Source organism: Exophiala bonariae (assembly GCF_035927105.1).
Source record: "Exophiala bonariae strain CCFEE 5792 chromosome Unknown scaffold_4, whole genome shotgun sequence".
NCBI lineage: Eukaryota > Fungi > Ascomycota > Eurotiomycetes > Chaetothyriales > Herpotrichiellaceae > Exophiala > Exophiala bonariae.
Window position 1 is genome coordinate 1514907 of NW_027042479.1, and position 19658 is coordinate 1534564.

At 50.2% G+C, this 19658-nt stretch overlaps 5 protein-coding genes across 5 annotated transcripts; 1 reads left to right on the forward strand and 4 right to left on the reverse strand.

Annotated features, from left to right (window-relative positions):
* Window positions 1-461: 461 nt before the first annotated feature.
* LTR84_010120 (uncharacterized protein) lies at window positions 462-4107 on the forward strand (the record flags this gene model as incomplete). The annotated part of the gene is made up of 2 exons (XM_064853657.1): window positions 462-629; window positions 682-4107. The coding sequence occupies 2 exons, from the start codon at window positions 462-464 to the stop codon at window positions 4105-4107; spliced, it is 3594 nt and encodes a 1197-aa protein (XP_064710056.1).
* Window positions 4108-7004: 2897 nt separating this feature from the next.
* Window positions 7005-7523, reverse strand: LTR84_010121 (uncharacterized protein; the record flags this gene model as incomplete). The annotated part of the gene is made up of 1 exon (XM_064853658.1): window positions 7005-7523. The coding sequence occupies one exon, from the start codon at window positions 7521-7523 to the stop codon at window positions 7005-7007; it is 519 nt and encodes a 172-aa protein (XP_064710057.1).
* A 2838-nt stretch (window positions 7524-10361) lies between these two features.
* Window positions 10362-11714, reverse strand: LTR84_010122 (uncharacterized protein; the record flags this gene model as incomplete). The annotated part of the gene is made up of 1 exon (XM_064853659.1): window positions 10362-11714. The coding sequence occupies one exon, from the start codon at window positions 11712-11714 to the stop codon at window positions 10362-10364; it is 1353 nt and encodes a 450-aa protein (XP_064710058.1).
* Window positions 11715-13415: 1701 nt separating this feature from the next.
* On the reverse strand, window positions 13416-16556 carry LTR84_010123 (uncharacterized protein; the record flags this gene model as incomplete). The annotated part of the gene is made up of 3 exons (XM_064853660.1): window positions 13416-14847; window positions 14911-15279; window positions 15343-16556. 3 exons carry the CDS (start codon window positions 16554-16556, stop codon window positions 13416-13418), a joined length of 3015 nt encoding a protein of 1004 aa, XP_064710059.1.
* A 765-nt stretch (window positions 16557-17321) lies between these two features.
* Window positions 17322-19150, reverse strand: LTR84_010124 (uncharacterized protein; the record flags this gene model as incomplete). Its single annotated transcript, XM_064853661.1, has 4 exons — window positions 17322-17841; window positions 17902-18352; window positions 18539-18663; window positions 18735-19150. 4 exons carry the CDS (start codon window positions 19148-19150, stop codon window positions 17322-17324), a joined length of 1512 nt encoding a protein of 503 aa, XP_064710060.1.
* Between the last annotated feature and the right edge of the window lie 508 nt (window positions 19151-19658).

Below are 19658 nucleotides of genomic sequence, written 5' to 3' on the forward strand. Positions count from 1 at the left end.
GGTGAGCAGCCGGGACATGGTGTGGATGTATGTGAAAGACAGATTCTCTCTCTCGGACGTGATAAGCTGAACACGGAATGGTACGACTTGTAGTAACTGGAGGATTGATGTGTTTGCAGGGTTACCAATTAGGCCGCGAAAGTTGCAAAAGTTGGTTATGACGCATGCGGATAGGGATTAAATTGATAGGGAATCGACGCCCAGGGACGCCCCCAACGGCCGTTTATGGGGAGCCGGGAACCTGACGGCAGGGTCACGGGCCCACGGTGGATGCCTGCACGCTTTCCTCGAGGCGCGTCCACAGCCAACAGTCTAGACCCGAGCAGGACTAGACTGAAACACTTTGCCGCCAGGGGCACGCCTGGTCACGTGGGCAACTCGTCACTTCAACAAAGAGGCTGCATTGTTGTCCTCACTCACCTCGTAGTCATCTTCCACAACCCATCCACACCACACACCCGATGGATGCAGCTGAGCATGACCTCGATGCCAAGCTCTACAAAGCATCGGCCGTTCTTCTTGAAGAAATCAAACACAAAGTGCCGCTTCTTTTGACTTCCCCACACAAGCCATACAGAAAGCCACGTCTTCTCGTGCTTGACACAAAATGTAATGAATTGAGGGCTTTAGTAGGAAACAAGTGCAATGTAGGTCAATAATGGATGCTAATGTCATTTTTAGCTTGATCGCTTCCAAGAGTGGCCTCAGTTACTGGATCCTTACCTCGCTAGTCTTGTGCAGATATTGGCAAATGCCTTTATTGACTATCTTGCAAACTCCAAACATCACTATGGGCCTACTACAAGAAGCGGAGCTGCTACAACATCTCCTCTTCCACGTGCAGTCTGTAGACTACTTTACACCTTCTGTAAAGTCAGGGGTTACAAGGTTATTGTGCGATTGTTAAACAATGAACCCAGATATCTGGCCCCTATGCTGTCTGGCTTTCGAGCCTGGAATGACCCTGCTTCAGGTATGACTTGGGAAGAGCGCTATATAATGTTGCTGTGGTTATCCCATCTCATGCTAGCCCCATTCGAATTGGCAAACATGTCAATCGAGAAGCATGACCGCACCGAGCCTGAATCGAGTCTAAATTTGGGAGTTCTGCCTGGCATAGCCTCTGATGTCGTGCCTCTTGCATTTTCCCAACTTCAAAGCTCGGGAAAAGAGCAACAAGCCGCGTGTATATTACTCGTCAGATTGGTGCTTCGCAAAGATATGCAAGAACATCTATTACCTGCCAAAATTATCGACTTTGCAGTACAACAACTACTTTTTGACCAGACGCTCACCGATGTTAGCCCCTATCGTGCTCTTGGTCTTTTATCACTACTTTACGGAATTTTGAACTCTGGCTCGGACAGCGAAGTCGCCCCTTTTCTTCAACAGATCTTACATTGTGTCTCCAAGATCGCAAGTGCTCACAGCGGCCAACACAAAATTATCAGCGATTTCGCTCCAGCCCGAAAGCTGTTACTGAAGATAATGCGTGTTATACTGACGCATGGTATTTCGCTGAGCCAAGCCAACGAACCCATACCAGAAGATGTCCTAAATCTGATGTTGGAAGAGGGAATTCAATTCTTTATGGATGTACTCAGCGATAAAGATGCTCCTGTCAGAATGTCTGCTGCCAAAGCACTCAGCATTATTGCGCTCAGGTTGAATGACGCAATGTCAGCAGAGGTTATTGAAGCAGTGCTCGAATCTCTGCAAGAGAACGTACTTTTGGAAGATTCTCGGACCCAGAAATTGTTACCATTCACAGATCGTGTAAGATCTGAGACATCTGCGATGAAGCGGAATATCAGTGCGGTCGATCCTCTGAAATGGCATGGATTGATGCTTTCTCTCAGTCATTTCCTGTTTCGACGTTCGCCGCCTCCTTCTATGCTCAACGATATCATCCATGCATTAATCTTGGGTCTGGAATTCGAGCAGAGGTCATTCGTTGGCACTTCAATTGGGGTTGGAGTGAGGGACGCCGCTTGTTTTGGTCTTTGGGCGCTCGCAAGAAAATACAGCACGTCCGAGTTGGCATCAGTAGACATCTCCACCTACGCCGAAGCAAGAGCACTTGGTCTGAACGGCGAACAAAGGGTTTTGCAGTTGCTTGCCTGCAAATTGGCCACATCCGCGTGTTCAGATCCTTCTGGAAACATTAGAAGAGGCTCATCAGCCGCACTCCAAGAGTTAATTGGTCGACATCCAGATACGATACTTAACGGAATCGCAATTGTCCAGACAATAGACTATCATGCTGTGGCTCGTCTTTCCCGAGCAATGATTGATGTGTCTGGGCACGCAGCTGAACTCGACCCAGTCTACCATCGAGCTTTGTTTCAAGCGTCCATCGAATGGAGAGGTGCCCGTGCTGTGGATGCTAACCAGAGACGTTGGTCGGCCACGATTGTGAGAACTTTGACAAAAGGGATGTCGCCGAAGAATCAATTGCAATTTGTGCACGCTGTTCAACGTCAACTACTAGACTTGAAGGCAATCAATATTGGCAGCACCGCAGGTGCCCGGCATGGATTACTTCTTGCTTTATCCTCAGGAATCGAGTCTCTCGCAGAGAATAATCCTTCGTCGGGTCTCCCAGGATTTTGGTCAATCAATGGTTCCAATTTCGAGCCTCGAACTTTGACAGGCAACATTGAAGGTCGACTATCCAGTGATATCGAACTAGTCATTGAAGGAATCTCAACCTTGATTGCCACTATTGCACGTTTCATACCTGATGATTTCGATGAACAAAACCAAGGCTACATCCCGTCCGCTTGCGCCATTCTTGCTCACTGTACTGGATCGAGTAGAAAAGACTGGGTGGTGGAAGCCAGTTCCAACGCTAATCTCCAGGTGATTAAGTACCTGCCAAACGGTCAGAGTGATGAAATGTTGAAGACCTGGCTAAACCCTACCAACCAAGCCTCGTTCCTTTACATGAGCAGAGGATGGATCAGAACGTTGAGTCTGGTTCATGGTTGCCTCACACAAGAGGATCGAGCCCTCGACATACGCCGCCAGATACTTGAGTATTTGGTCAAGATCATTGAGGGTAAATTCTGGATTGAGACTAGAGTTGATGCTATGGAGGGTCTCACATTGGTCCTCTCGGATATGCCACTTTCTATACCTGAAGATGCTACTCTCATCACAACTGCACTCGTCACGGGATTAACTGACTATACAAATGACCAAAGAGGAGATGTTGGTTCAACACTAAGATTGCAAACCTTGGAGGCAGTCGACGCTTTCCGCAGAACTCCCTTCACAACTCACGAAGGAGAAAAATTAATGGAAGAGGTGCTGCCACATGTGGTAAAGTTGTCTGCAGAGAAGCTGAGCAGTGTTCGCTTTCGTGCTTGGAAGGTCTTAGAAGCCTCTCTTGGGACACATTCTGTCTTTCAAAACCGCAAGACCTTTGGATATTTGACCGAGGTCACTTCGATTGACTACTTCCGAAATCTCCTTCAACTCCTGTCTCTAGACTGGGCCAGAGAAGCACTTGTGCTTGGGCTTTTCTCATCCGCCACGGCAGGTATTGAAGACATTTGTCGAGCAGCATGCAATGCATTCGTTACTTATCTGCAAGATCTGACTTCAACCACACGGCGAACTCTGGTCCACGGGATTTCAAGCTTGGTACTGGAACAACTGGAATTAAGGGTTGAGGATGAAGATCGAGCGATTTTACCTCTAGTTGAGTTCTTGTGCTTCTTCATTAGTCAAGAGCTGTTCTCAAACGATCTACTGGCACCAACTGGACCTCACGATATACTGGCAACAATGTCAAAACTTCAACTACCTACATCATCACTTCCAAGGATCGAAGCACTCCTGAGCTTATATTCTCACCTTCTGACCATCTTCCCAATTACCTCGAACCAACATACGCAATGTCTGGACAAAATGACTCGCCAGCTTTTGCACCGCTGGCCACGAGTTCGGAATATGGCAGCAGACCTTCTATACCTCCACAGGCCAAGCGGCATACTTATGTCATGTGATTGGAACGGAACGATGGCAGTGAATAAACCCTTCGTCTTGGATTTGAGGAAGGAGCTCGGTGTAGTGGGGAAGGCATCAGCGGCAAAGAACTGATCCAACTAATGCTTTGCTGACCTGAGGGATTTCGGTCCATCAAAACATTGAAAAAGGTAATCTCAGCGCAGGGCACATAAGTTTGAGCTATGTGAAGAGCACATGCCATTCGGCCAAACATGCAGCATATTCCATGGGCATTATCTTGTGCGGTCACATTACGGCATTGACATCCCGAAGGCACATCCTTGAGTTGGGATCACAAAGAGCAGACAAGCATTTGCACGGATCTATGAAACAAGCATCACCTTAAAGCTTACCTAGAGGCACCCTCGCCACGGACAAAATGCTCCACAGAGCGAAGACAGGAACGCAAGGATGAATATCGGCGCGAGCGTCCACATAGGTAATAAAACTTTGTGCAGATCTCCGAGGACGCAACCATATTATGGAATCATCCATCCATTGCGTGACCTGAAGAATTATTGTCCAGTGAGTCATCTCCAGGATTGAGATCTTACATTCCGGTGACTTCCTATTGCTTATCACGACCAGACCTGGAGTCGCGAGACCCACGTACACTCTTATGTCAGTCGATGGAGTTCATGTCGCGAATGAGTCGACCCTGCGTGTACTGAATGGGTCCATATGACCCTGCATACCTGTAGGGCATTGAGGTCATGTGGACGTTAGAATGAAACGAGCGATTAAAGCAATTCCATCAATGCGAAATGATTGGTGGGGTTGAACGGGCGGCATCGTCTCGGAGAGCGAGCTCGGAGACTATAATTATCAATGATAGCGGGATACGTCTAGTTCGAGCCCTCGAAGTCACATTCTCGTGCCAACGAATACGCGAGAGAATTAACAGCCCTGCGTGTGATGAAGACGGCGAGAAGATCCATTGTCCACTCATCCGGCTATCGAAATCCGACCCGCCAAATCGCCGAGAAGACTCGGAGAAGTCATGATGCAAGAAGGCTACCTAGTATCGATGACCGACCTCTAACATGTGAGGACACGTGAATGTCCGAAATTCCGGCGGATTCCAATTGGCTGTACTGATCAATATTTGGACCACGCAGAGAACGCCATCGCCATGAGCACATCGAGCGAGAATGGGCTGGGTACCGCCGGAACTCACGAGCATTCGCTCGGATGAAACAGTCCGAGTCCACCGTTGCAGAGGTGAAAATGGAGACCAGATGTTCCTTCCTCAACGCATGCAAGTCGAGGTGTCATGGGAGCAGAAAGACAAAGAAAATTCATGCATGTGTCAAATGTTTGAGAAAATATTGAACATGTCCCGTCCAAAGCGGCTGAGCATGGCAGAGTAGAGCGAAGCGCAAGCTTTCCCAGTGATATGATATAGCTACCCGTAAGATCGTATTCGTATATCTGCTATCACTCTCGAAAAAGACTATGTATTTGATATACGATCATTATTTACACGTCCAAGACTCAGCCTCAAGGCCCCCACTGCAAGTGGATGTCCTACGGGATGGGCAAAATCCAAGTCCAAGCCCCAAGCCCAAGCCCCGGCAAATATTTCAATTTGGCATTGGGCAAACTGCATTGTGGCTGGGGAAACGGCGGGGAGAGCAGAGCAGAGGGGGGACTGTGGCTGTGGGGCGATCGCTGCACGATGATGCCGAGGATCGCCCCATGGTACGGATATAAGTCCACGAAGTACTTGGAGGTACATAGGTGGAGGTGTAGATCGTAGACTTTCCAGAAGTGGGAAGGCCAATAGATACCTACGAGTAAGAACTGTGTCGAAGGTACACATGTACCTAGTTATATAGCGTGTACTCGTAAAAGGTTATCCGTCTACAGACACTCGTCGTGGTTCGAGCTGTGCCCTCCCTGTCCTGTCTTGCCCCTCCATGTTTACTGCCATTCCAAGACCAAGGGTGTGTTTGTGTACCTCTAAATACCTATGTAGGGTAGAGTACAAAGATTACGAGTACGAGGAAGATGAACGGTGGAGCACTGACGACGGTGGCTGGATGACGAGTGCAACTACGGGGTATAGAGTTGGATGGATGGGGAGCGCTCGGAAAAGCCTACCTAACTTAAAAGGTTGTTTCTGCCCTGTATTGTTGTCGATTGGAGTGCGATTGACTTTGCGTCGGAGTTAGTACGGGCCAAGGAAATCAGGTACGCAATGCAGAACTGATGTAAAAGTATCTGGAGACTTGGTGGGGTGTTCTAGTTGTTGCTTTTTTGTGGAGGAGATCAAAACTTGGAATGGCTTGCGAAGGAGAAGGTGATGCGAGGAGGGGTTTGGCTCTCCAGCCGCTATACCTACTCGTAGGTACATACGGATACATAAGACTTGAAAATGGTTTGTGGTGTTTTTGACACAAAATATGAGGGGGTCTCATTGGAATATTTAATGGAAAATGTGTAGTATAGAATCGCTTCTTGATTGATCCTTTATTATAGTATTGTAAGTATAGTAAATAGTATTACAGATCTGTCGTCTTTGACAAGTAGTAGAATCGTTGCATGATTTGGTAATCATCGGTGCTTGCGTGGCCGATGTCTTGATGTTTCAGATCAAAGTTTTCCGTCGAGACATGGTGCCTCATCCACTCAATGCACCATTACAATCCTCCACTATGCTTCCTCACATAATTTCCCCTGACAGAGGATATCGATCGATGCCCAATATCCCCAGACTTCTGGGCCCTTTCACCAGGAAAGGATCGAGTTCCGACTTGGTGATAAGTCGTCCTAACCAAGAAGGTTGGGAGAATAGTCTGGACATAGGTCGTTGATGTGCCTTGGCCAGTTCAGCGCTTGAAAAGACCACACCGTGCCTGAACCCAAGAGTAGTCAGGACTTGACAGCTTTTGTGGCATCTGCCGTCGTGAAATTCGTAACGCTGAATCGCTTGATAAAAATTGCTGAAAGTAACCTCAACTCAATTGAGATCGGAGCAATGGATCCGTTCAATCGTCACCGTCCACTTCCACGGCCGTCTCCCTGACAGTGACGGGACGATTCTGTCTCCAGCCTTGATTCTTGATGTCGTAAGTAGAACTTGATGGTGGTGGTGGAGGTGGACGCCTTTTTGGGGCAGGTACAGGATTTGATTTTGAGTCGTGTTCTTCAACTATTGTTGAATGGATTTCGTAAACCTTTGCATCTTGAGAGTGGCCAGACCATTCTTTGGACTCTTCTTCGTCGAATTCGAAGACAGCCACTTCCCCAACATCGCAATCAGAGTCTAGATCCTCATCCGAAGCAGAATCTTCGAATGGGTCTGATTCCACGACCACTGCTTCTGTTGGTACTGCAGTAGTGCGACTCCATCTCCGGACGTTGTCGATAATGGTGGCATGAGCGACTAAACGAGCTAGATCGGGTGTTTGACGACGGGCTTCTCGATCCAGTTTGACCGAAGATAAATGATATACCTTGTAGGCAGTGATGGCAGGGTTGGATGATGTATGATTCGAGGACACCATTCTGTCGATGTGGATGTGTGTTAATAGGTGAGGTGTATTGAGTAGTTAATGGCTGTTATTGTCGGGTTCTGTCTTGGTATCGAATGCAAACTTCAAGCAGAGGCAAAGGTAAGTATATGTATGATCAGTCAAGGATGACCAGTAAATAGAATAGCCGGGAGAGCCAAACAAGAAGGTTCCACCAGCCATCCCATGGAAAAACAAACAAGGAAATCTCAGCGACGGAAGCGACGGCTTGGGTGCATTGACCTACAAAGTCAGATTGGATATTTGTCTATGTCAGCGTAAAATGGACCGGGGTATGGAAAAGCTAAGCCTGAATGAGGTGGGGGTCGTCGTAATGAAAGAAGTGGATCAAGGATCAAGCGGACAGTAGACAGCGGGCAACGGATGAGTTATCCAACTTGGCCTCGCACTGAGGTGATTTGCATGGTTTTGGAACTGGTGATTGGAAATCTCTCCATTGGTCCTCATTGTTCGTACTCGTTTGCTGATGCTCGTGGGCTATGCAGCACAGGATGCCTCATGACCATTATTGATCACCTATTCTTCCGACAGTGAGCATGACCACGATCTGAAAACATTTGACGCCTTGGAAGTGACACGTATGATGAGTAACTAAGAAGTCAAGACCTTGGGCCATGGACGCGTGTGGTGTGACCAAGAAATTCCAAGATCTCGGCCACTGAATACCTACTTCGTGGGTGGGTAGCTTTCTGGCAGAACTTGGATCCTGATTCCTGAGACATTGGCGCTGGCTGTAACGTGACCCGGAGAAACATAAAGCAAGCAGTCGTCCCTATGACGTCGTTCAATTTTGGGGGAAGTTGCAAGGAAGGCTGACCGTCGGCCCGAGGGGCGTATTCCCACCATTACTCTCCGTGTCGTTTGGTTTAAACACAGGGGACCCCAATCGAGTATCTGCAACCATCTGCTTCATTCGCTTACTACGATTGGTGATACACCGTATTTCGGTCTGGACAAATTGGAGGACAGCTGCCACTCTCCTCAGCATGCACTTCAGGTTCTTGTCACACTATTGATCCTCAATCGGGAATTTCCACTCCTCGTTCGCGGCTGAATGTTGTTCGCTAGAATGATAAGCTCTACCCCTACTGCACTGACAACACAACCCTTATGCTGACTACTTTCCTTACTGACCACAAAGTACTGACTCCTGAGCTTAGCTTTTGCTTGATGGTGACTTGGTCCTGACTAAGGGCGTCGGCGGAAAACTCCCCTTCCACCACTCCAAAGTTCCAACTCTTTGAATAGTCAGCAATCCTGACACCAAGCTCTCAAATGGGTAGTTTGCACTCTCTTAGCCTTTGACCAGAGCTTCTTCAGAGCCCCTCTATATCAATAATACTCAATTGGGCACTTACCTCCTCAGGTAAAGGCTGTCACCCCACACTGATCTAATCCTAGTGACGATAACTCATCATCCCCAAATTATGATGTTCTACGCATAGTCTCCTGCATCAAGAATATAGCCGGGAACATCCAAGATACTTGCTTCCGAGAAACGGCATTGTGCGTATGTAACCTATGGCTCCCTGAGGCACACTTGATATGCTCAAGGCTAGACACTATCCAACGACGAAATTCCGAATTCGGTCATGGACCAAGTATCCCTGACCTTTATTCTCAATGTAATTTACGACGATTACGAAAGGCAGCTTCCCTTATTTAGCCTCGAAGAGTGTCCAAGCTGTTCCCACAATGTTTGGGATGGGAGATTGAAGAACACGCCTCTCAAAGATTGATCAACTTTGATGGATCTCGAATGTGGCCTTCAGCCAGTCACGATCTGCGGTCATTCCTGCCAAAACTGTCCTTCATTGTGCGGCCGATCTGAGGAAGCCCCATCTTCGCGCTGTTGGCCTTATTATACCTGCGCTCGATACTCGGGATATCACGGTTTGATTATGCTTTCGACGTTTCATTCAGGCTCCCCCACCACAATGTGACAATGATCTACAAACTGTCAAAGCTTACTACGACTCATGCGAAAGTGGTCGAAAATGCGCTGCCGCTAGAACTCTCTACTCCTCGGCAGGCCATCTGCCATTGACTTTGGATTGTTGAGCGCTAATCTATGCTTCATTCGAACACATCAAGACGTATGAGCCTCCGTCTGGACAACTGTGCAGGTTATACTTCAAGAGATTGACATCGAAAACATCGCTGTCTGAGGCGAAATGTTTTCCCGCGAGTGCCTGCCTAGGTGTATCTCCAACCCCTGTCGAACTATCCCCTACAATGTTGAGCCTTGTACATGTGAAGACTCAAGCCTCAAATGAAATGATGGACATTCAGTCATTCTACAGGGTGAACAAAGTATGACTGGTGAGAAAGGTGGAAGCGGATGTAGCAAGCAATGAATGGTAAGGGGTAAGTATTACTATCAAATCATGCGTGATACCGAGCATACTCCTCCAAGCGACGAACGACGCAGTCTAAGGGCACAGTACTCAAAGTGGCTGACCATTCCAATACACTAAACAGAGGGCCGGAGGGGGAGACAAACTTACATGAACGCGCAACAAAAGGAAAAGGGGTATATCTCATAAGCCATTCGAGACCAAAACACCGTCGTCGACAAAACTGAATCAAAATCATGTTGAAGATCCCGTCGTACTCATCGCATTACCCCGGCAGGGTCATCATTCCCGCATAACGCAATCTTTCTTGTCAAGCACCAAATGTACAGTGTGCTCGTGCAACCTCTCAGCCGCAGTTAGCGGGGCACCTTTCGCTAGTAGAAACCGTTGTGCATATAGGTGATGCAACAAAAAGTCCCCCAAAAGTCGGAGACTCATTTTTACCAACACTGGGTCAAACTTTGATTGCTGAAGCAACGGAAAGTCCCCGTGACACCGAAAGCGGACCAAGTCCAGTTGCACAGGTTGTGCTTTCGAGTGCACGAAGGCGCCTTTGGATCAAGGAGGCCAGTGACATGGCAGTACCCTGCAGGGTATTCGACGACAAGACCTCTTGAACCGCCGCCATGACCATATTCTCTGCGTCCGGAGACAGCAAGGGAGCTGTGGATCTTGCTTGCGGCTCAGGTCGAGGCTGGGGTGGCACAGATGTGGACGGAAGTGGCACAACTGGAACGTTGACTTCTGGCATGATTGAGGCTCTAGCCTGGCTTCGACGACGTTCCATCTCATCCAGAAGAAGCTGAGAGGTGATTTGTCGTCCCTCCCTCTCCAGCATCTGGATGAAACTGCTCCACTCTGGCTTCAGAGTCCCCCCTGCACTCATGTCGTATGGCTCGGCTTCTTCCATCCATCTGGAAAAATTCTTCATGATGCGGATGGCAGTCTCAACGCTGCACTTGAACCACTCCATATGCCTAGTCACGCCACACATGCAGCCACGTTCTATGTGCCAGCAGTACAGAAGCTCGTAATGGACAAGCCGCTCAGCTCGCGACGCGTGTGGCACATTGTTGACCCAATATTTCAAATCAGGGGTGTACCCACACTTCCCCCTGATGGACCTCATGCGGTCCTTCAGATTGATTGAGTGTCCGATCTTGACCATCTCGAAGCTGGCTTCTTTTGAGAATATATATATACTTCCGGGCTTGAGATCTTGTTTTGCACCGAGTGGTTCGCAGAGATTTCCAGCTAATGTATCGCCTGGTTTCTTTATAAAGGGTACGAAAGTTGTCTTCGAGCGCCCTTCTCCCGTGTCGGCTTGGGTCGCCTCAGTCACTGGACCATCAGACCTTAGATGAGGCCTTGAAGTAACCCTTGGGCGATCCACGACAGCAGAGGAAGACTTGGTATGACTCTCAAATGACGTTGGTATGGTGTTGGTCTGTGACTCCGGCGCTGAACTTACACCAGACTCCGTCGACTCTGGAAGAGAGGGTAGCTCGGCCTCCCATCTTTGACGAAGGCTCTCTGCGAGTAAGGTGCCAGTAACCTCCTGCCGGTGATCACGCTTGCAGCAGCAGTTTGAGATGAACTCCAGAAGTAAGGCAGAACGCTTCTCGACGGACGTTTCTATTTCAATTTCCCTTTTGATGCCTGATGTGGTGATCCGCAGCCTTTTGTCAATCTTATTCCCACAGCCTCGGGATTTGTTGACCAAATAATAGACACACCTGAAGGTATCGGGGAAGGGATCGACATCGTGAAAAGAAGGGAAGTCAGTAGCAGACGGTGGAGGACCCATCAGGAAGCAGATTCGAAGATGCTGACACTTGGGGAGCAAAATGGAGTTCTTTCGGGAGCGCCCGAGGTCTGAGTGGAGCTAGATCAGAGTGAAAATGGATCACTCTCCACGCCTTAGGGCTTCAAGAAGGACGATCGCTCCACGGGTGGAACGCCATCTGTGGTACTATATACCTGTGAGCAGCCAAACCAGAGCACGAGTAGCATATCGGGTCCTCAGAAGACCAAGGAGGATTTGGAAGTTCCAACACCCAAGTTGTGGCTGTAGCCTACTCGACTGGAGGATAGTGGCTGTTTCCTTTCATAGTCGACTCGCCATTGGCTTCTATTAGCGAGGGGTGTGGCATAGTTTCCTCAATCACTTCTGAAGCACCTTGTGAATGACGTGTGCGAGCTATATTTGATCACAGTACCGCGCGATGGTACCCTCCTTCTGAGAGTGAGAAGGAGCTTTAGGCCCAAAGAGGACGAGGACTTGGGCTGAATAAATCTGGGCAGATGCAGACTTTGATCACAGTAATTCGCACGGCTGTGCCCTGTTATCGCTCGTCCTTTGGAGGTCTGGGCTAGCGGAAGAAGAGAATCTGGGCAAGAATGCATTTGGGCGGGAACAAGCCATGGGCATACGCAAGCTGCTGTACAGGAAAGGCAAATGCACGGTCTGATTCTCTGGCAGACTGGCATGCAGCCAGGAAGAAGGACTGTCGAGCTTGATCCGGATCCGCATGTCTATTGATTCGTCGAAGTCTAGTTATGTCGAGCACACTTGGTCGTCGAAGTGGTCGTCGGGGCCCTTGGGGTCAAGACGTGCCCAATAGCGTGCCCAGAAACCCAACGGCCCTGGGAGAACTAGGACAGGTGTTGCAAAGAAAGCCCACGATATAGTGAAAGAAGGACAGTGGTTCTGCAGTATCAGTGCGTGTACAGATAGGACAAGGCAGTGCGGTCAAGGCAGTGACAGTGGCTCCGCTGTGGGCTCAGGAGCCAGTCGGAGAGCGGTGGGGGGTCTCAGATTCCTCACCATCCTAGCAAGGCATCGCGTGGAACCAAACCCGTCCGGTTACGCGAGAACGGGGGCCATTTACGTCTCTGCCAGGCTTCAGGCGCCAGGCCAGTCGCTCGACAAGCCGATCTGGGTCTTGCTCGTGGAAACCGATGCGGTAGGGAGTACGAAGTATTGAAGCGAGAGAACAAAAGGACCAACATGCATACATCACCTGCTTTCGAGCTCCGGAATCGTTTGTAGGAATGAGACAGTAGAGAAGTCATGAAGAGGACTGAGGACCTGATTTTTGCTGACTTGGGGTAGGCACGAGGGAGTGAGAAGCCGAAAGTGCCAGGAGCAGCATCAACAGGTCCATCCGCGGGTTGAAAGGCCCAATGAAATAATAATTGCTGCGAGCTTGACCCTCAGCCACCATCAATATTTAAATACAATAGGCAGAAGAATCGAGTGGGCGAGAAATGAACAGAAGAGCACAAGACATAGGCCGAGTCATACAACAGGGTGATCCTTCACGGGATGATATAACTAGTCCTTGATTCTCATCTCTTTTTCGTGTCCTCAACCTAATCATCACGACAAGTATAGTATGAGCAAAATGTTGTGTAGCTTTGTTTTCAGTTTACCCTGAGATCGCTTGTCACAAACCCACGCATTCCATTGCATTGCATTGCAGACCCCTGTCTTTGGCATCAACATTCAGTAATACATATCGTCATCAAAAGGCCTGTCGCGGGAAGTTGACTGGAGGTGACTGCGCTTATAGCCATAGGCACTATTCGTCGTGCTCCCCCCTCGTGAACTTCCGCCGCTTCCGCCCCCACTAGCCATCGCGCCCATGCCAACGCCCATGGTGCCGCCGTTGACTCCGTTGGATTTCGAAGGATAGCTATTATTCGTGCCCGGAGCACCGCCACCACCACCTCCGCCACCACTGTTGTACTGCGTGGTATATCCATTAACATCAACGGGATTCGAAGTCAAATAGGCGTCATATCCGGACCCATAGCCGGACCCAATGCCATTGCCCATATAGACAGGAGAGTTCTCATTCGTGTCACCCCCACCCCCGCCACCAACAACACCATTCTGGCCTAGCGACGGGACCCCATCGGTGTCGAAGAAATTCAGATCCAGCGTTCCCCAGTCCTGCTGCGAGGGCTCGCCCCAGTTCTCAAAGCCCACGGCTAGCTGATTCTGGTCCTTGAAGAACCAGTCCTGCGTCTCCTCTATCAGCGAGTCGACGCCGCCAAACAGCCGCGCCGCTTCGACGGGCTGGCTTCCTGAGGCTGCGCCACCGCTCTGCGCTGCCGCGGCGGATGCGGACGCGACGGCACCCTTCATGCGTGCTTGGTGCGAGTTCCACGCGTCTTGCTGTGCTTGGGTGAGATGTGTGGATGGGCGGACTTTGTGGAGGTTGCGTGAGAGATCGGCGGCTGTCGTGGGTGGCAGGGATAGGCCGCCGGAGCTGCGTCGCGTGTCGATTGTTTCGGCTGGGCTGGGCGCCATGTGGCTTCCTGTCAGGCCCGGGTGGATCTGGGGGATTGATGTTCGCATCATCGCTTGCTGTTGCTGTTGTTGCTGGATGTTCCGCGCCATCAGATCCGTCAGCTGTAGAGGTTGTGATGTGATTTGCTGCGCCATATGTGCGAGGTTCTGGCTCTGTGGCGAGTAGTTGGCCAGCACACCACCAGTCGCCCCGGTACTGCCATCCCCAGCAAGTCCCCACTTCATCCGTACCCGCGTGAAAACCACGTCCGCCTCGTCAGGGATCGTGATCTTCCACTTCTCAGCGCAGACATGCAGAACCGTTAACGTCCGTCGCGCTGCCGTCCAACACTCACCCATCTCCTCGAGATGCTTCACTCCATGGATAATGTCCCGTCGAGCATTCTTGTCTGGGAGATTCAGTAGATGAATCGTACATGCTGAGTGTACGATATAGATGGCGATATTGCAGATCTGACGTAGTCCATGCGTACGTTTATAGAGCCGGAAGAGTTTCGATATTGCGCCCGCGGCCTGCGTGCAGAATTTCCGCGGCGAGATGTGTGATGGTAAAGGTGAGGTGTTGCGTGTATATCGGAGAAACGGGCGGTACAGGTGGATGTAGAGGAGTTGGAAAAACATGCTACAAATGTTAGAGATGTGGATTTTTGGGTGATCCGAAACGCAAGAAAAAGTCATCACTCACTGCATCAACAATACCTGCGGCAGCTGACCCTCTCTCGCCTCCAACTCAGGGGGGAGAGCCTGCTTCCAGGCCTCGAGGCGAGTGTGCACGTCACTCAATTTCTTGAGTTCCGCTTTCGAAGACACGGGTTTGTCGATTTGCGTAGGGTTGTAGAATGACGTGAGCAGGTCGCCGGAGATTTCGGCGAGTTTGGACAGCTGGAGGGCTACGGCGCGGGTGCGTGCGGGTTGGGCGTGCGCCTGGATGATCCCTGAGTCTGTGTAAGGTGACCACATCTCGCTATCTTCGTGGGGGAAGACGTCGGGTTTCTTGACGGTGATGTTGGGGAGTTGGAGTTGGGGCTGGCGGCCAAGGTAGTTCGACCAGCATCTAGACATGTGATGTTAGTAGGGGAGAGAAATGGACGTGTGTGAATTGAAGATGAAGCCATACTTATCGAACAGGAAACATCCCCAGAATGTAATCCTCCGGGCGTCAATATCTTCATCCGCCAGTCTTGACGACTCATTGATTGGTGAGACATCGACGTTTAACCCCAGATCGCACGCCATGCGGAAACTCATCCCGCTGTACACCCAGCCTTTACTCTCGCGACCACAGCCGGCCTCACGCACCGACATCAATGCCAGCGCCTGGATAGTGCACAATTTCGCGTTGGCGAACTCATCATCTTCGTACAGTAGCCTCTTAGCCTCGGCAAAGAAATGATCACCCGTGGTGCCCGAATTATCCGGGTCTGCGCGAGCACCTGGTCTGGATGAGAAATGACAGCCTAGCGCAAGCATGACGTTCACCAGTAGTGGGGAACAATATTGCGATGTCGTGCCCGTCAGAAAATCGCGGTAGAAGAGCTGTTTGGCCAGCGTGGTGAAGAAGGCATAGTGCCAGCAAAAATACATGTTGATCAAGTGTAGGATGAGTTCCTTGTCCTCGGTGACTGTCGTCCACGAGAGGATTGCTTCTTCGCGTGGGCGGACGATCCCAGAGCCCAACTGAGTGCCGGGAGAGTTTCCCAACGTCCGGTTGGGGTCGTAGTCCTCGGGCAGCCAGATGAGATTGGAGGTGCCGCCGATGAACTTCACGGAGCCGTCGAGCATCAAATCGCCCATCCTGCCCGACAACTCGGCCTCAAACTGTGGCACCGACGGATCATTACCGTAAACCGGCGAGTCCGGGACCTCGTCCGGGGCGATTTTCTCCTGTGTTTCAATGTGGTGGGCGAGTTCTTCAAGGCTGTCGCAGGTGCGGATCTGGCGCACGAGGTCCATGACATCGTCCTCCTCGGCGTTGAGGATCGCCTGGATGAGGATCTGTAGCGTCGAGTTCTTGGCCTTGGAACTGTCGACATCCTTCTTGTATACTCCTTTCCGTCGGTGGTCGGTGTGTGGCGCATACTCGCATTCGGTCAGGTACACTGAAGCGCATGCTGCGCACTTGGGTAAGTTTCCATCACATTTGGACTTCCTCTTTCGGCAGGCGATGCAGGCTGTACTGACGCATCTTCTCTTGTTGGCTGCGCTGTCTTTGTCTTTGTCCTTACTCTTATTCTTTCCCTTGGATGAGGATTGCGCTACGGGTTCTTCTGTGGTCGCAGTGGCATCTTCGGCTGGAGGAGTGGTCTGGTCGGGGTTGGCCTCATCGGCCATGATAGTATATCTATGTCAATTCAAGCTGAGGCGTCTTCTGCTAACCGCAACGTCGTTGTTGGGCAGAAGATATTACTATTCTCTGCAACCTGAATTCGACAGGCCAGCGCACCAGCATCCTTTCTTTCGGTAGATCTCGAAAGTATCGCAATGCAACATCGGGTTTATCGCATCCAGCAGACACAATCGGCAGCGGTTTAGTTCAACAGGGCCAATGCGTGGGATTAGTCAGGAAATACGATGGGGTACTGAGGAAAAGCTTGGACGAGGGGATTCGGTGGGGGTTTGAGCGGAGGAGCGATACGGATAGTGAGTTTGAGGTAGAATGGGTTTGTTGCCGCTGAGATTGCCAAGTGAGAAGAGATAGTCGGGTTCGACCAAGATAGAACCCTAGCGACCAAGGATTAGGATAAGGGATAGAATCGGTACAGAACTCAGGTGACGAGAAGAAGCATGCACCGCGGTCGAACGACTGCACGGAGGAAGTCGCTTGGTCCGACACCCTCTCTGTTCATAATGCCTCAGTCCAATCGCGGGGCAGACATTCTTGATTGTCGAAGGAGATGATCCGAACCTTGGCCATGATTATCCGCTGTCACGTGTAAATCCAGGGCATGGGGGTGTGAGGTAGGAGATATGCGCCATATAGTAGGAGTCATTTTTTTCCGGGTGTCACTATTCCATGATATATTCTGTTCCATGGGTTCATACATGACCCATCCCGGTCTCGGTCCCAGTGACAATAATCATTTCATCCCAATACCATCACCGTAGCCCGAGTAACGCCTTGCTGTTCTCATACACGATATAACTGATACTGACAGCAGGGGCCACCTTCAGCAGATTCGGCGTCACCCCTTTAAACAGTCCTTTGAAACCTTCACCCTGTATGGTTTTGATCGTCACATCTGCAATCCCTGTATATGTAGGTGGATGCAGTACCGTCCCCTGAGCCTGGAGTCGCGTCCGTAGTAGATTAATCGGATATACGACCGTCGCGCTGATGGCGCCTGAAGTCGCACCGATGAAACCAGTGATCAGATTGCTCATCTCCACGTCTTCTTCGTGGCATCGGTTCGCTTTGGCCTTCCGTGCCAGCACAAAGTGTTTGCAGTTTTCGAATATGAATAAATCAATCGCGCTATACGGGAACATACCCGCAAGGCCCATGCCGAGTCCTCGATAGTAAGGAAGGAGTCGACCTTGCCTCCACATCTTTTGTGCCGTTTGTGCTATTAACGCGTTTCCATGGAGACCGCCTTGAACTGTCTCGCATTGCATTCGACTTGAAAAGAAGAAGAGACAGTCAGTGCAAGGAGAAGATATTGGGGGATCAGGGACTTACAATTTTAGCGTATCCAAAGGATAGACCACACACTGGGATATCACGCCTCCAAATCCACCGGCAAGAAATTGTGACGTCGGATGTAAATGTTTAGGATCGGAGCCCTCAAACTCAGCGAGTGCCTTTTTCGCCGCTTCATACGCTCCAAATTTGATGGCCGATTCAGGCATGACCTTGACCACGTTCAAACCATTACCAGCGAACAAACTGCGTAGACCACCTGCCGCCCAGAGATCTTTACAGGCGTCCACCAAAGGACGTCCGAAATGTTTGATGACCTGCAGCGGAGCAGCTTCCTTGGCGGCATCGACCACCGCTTTCTTAGGACTGGTCTGGGCGATCAGGTAGACTTTCAACCGATCAAGTGGCGCGGTGGCCGTTCTGGAGATCATGCCTGCTAAGCCGCCTGCTACGAAGTAGCCTAACGGAGGGAAAAGGTCTGTCAGCATTTCTAGCAAGCCAGTCAGAATATGTAAAGGAGATTTAAATGGAAGTAAGATGGGTCCACAGAAGACAAGTAATCAAGATGGTTCTCCTCCTTGGATCTGAGGTTCCAAGGCAGAGGGGACATCTCATCAAGCTTGTTCTCATGTTGACGCATAATGCTCGCCTGCCGAAGAGTTGGAGGGGACTGTACCGAAGCCTTGAAGGGTATCATTGATATGGACATCTCCTTCTTGGTTCACATTTGCCGTTGCCGAATAGTATGTGATGACCGCCCGAAGGCTAGGTTGGTTGGAAGGAAGGAACATGAGGAAATTCCTAGTCGTGCGTGATCAACAACAGGTCTTCGCCGAGCGACATGTGGTTCAACAACCGCAGACTCAACTCACCTCCATTCCTCAAAACTAATTTCTCCATCATGATTCGTGTCCACCTCATCAAAGAACTGATCGAGTTTGGCATTGCTGATAGTCAGACCCGACCGACTAAACGCAGCACGGAGCTCGTCCTTATCGAGGGCTCCACTGTGATCGCGATCAATACTCTCGAAGAGCTGCCATAATTCCTTTTCGGCGTGTTCCACAAACACCAGGAACTCGTTGAACTGTATCCGTCCGTCACCGGATGTATCGACGGCCTTGAGGACATCGGTGAGGAGGGAATCGGCATTCTTGAGTGGATGATCAATGGTGCGAAGGCCTTTCTGCAGGGCGGGCAGATCCAGTTCGCCTTGGTTGCGGGTGTCAAGTTTGCGCCATAACTCTTCAATCCGCTGGTTGCGGCGCTCCTTCGACTCTCCGTTCATACTCCGCCTGGGTATGATTGGGTCAAGGTTGGTCTATCTGTGCGGGTGCATGGCTAATGTGTCTGTTGCTCGCCTGGAAAGAGAGAGCGCACTTGGAGATGCAAATCACGAGGATGGGATATGGCTCGATGTGGCGCTGGAAGACCACACGTGGAATTCCGGGGATGAGAAGTGCTCAAGGGAGACGTCAAGAACCTGGAGAAGAAATCTTGAAGGAGGTTCTGTGTTGACAGCAGGTTGGAGCTGGCAAACTCGCACTTGATTTGAGCTGTGACGTGGGGTCTCCATCTGCAAATGCAACTTGCCCACTTATGCTCATTCTAACCGAGGAATGCACAGCCTTGCCAAGCATGGCTTCTGAGTCACGTGTAATGAGGTGTTATTGATGAAACGAGGCTGCGAGACAAGAAAGATTGGACCTGCAGATCACAAGAAGTGTTTTTTGTATTACATTGTTTCGCTAACATGTCTGCAAGCATTCATGTGCTTAGAGTCTCGTTTTAATACT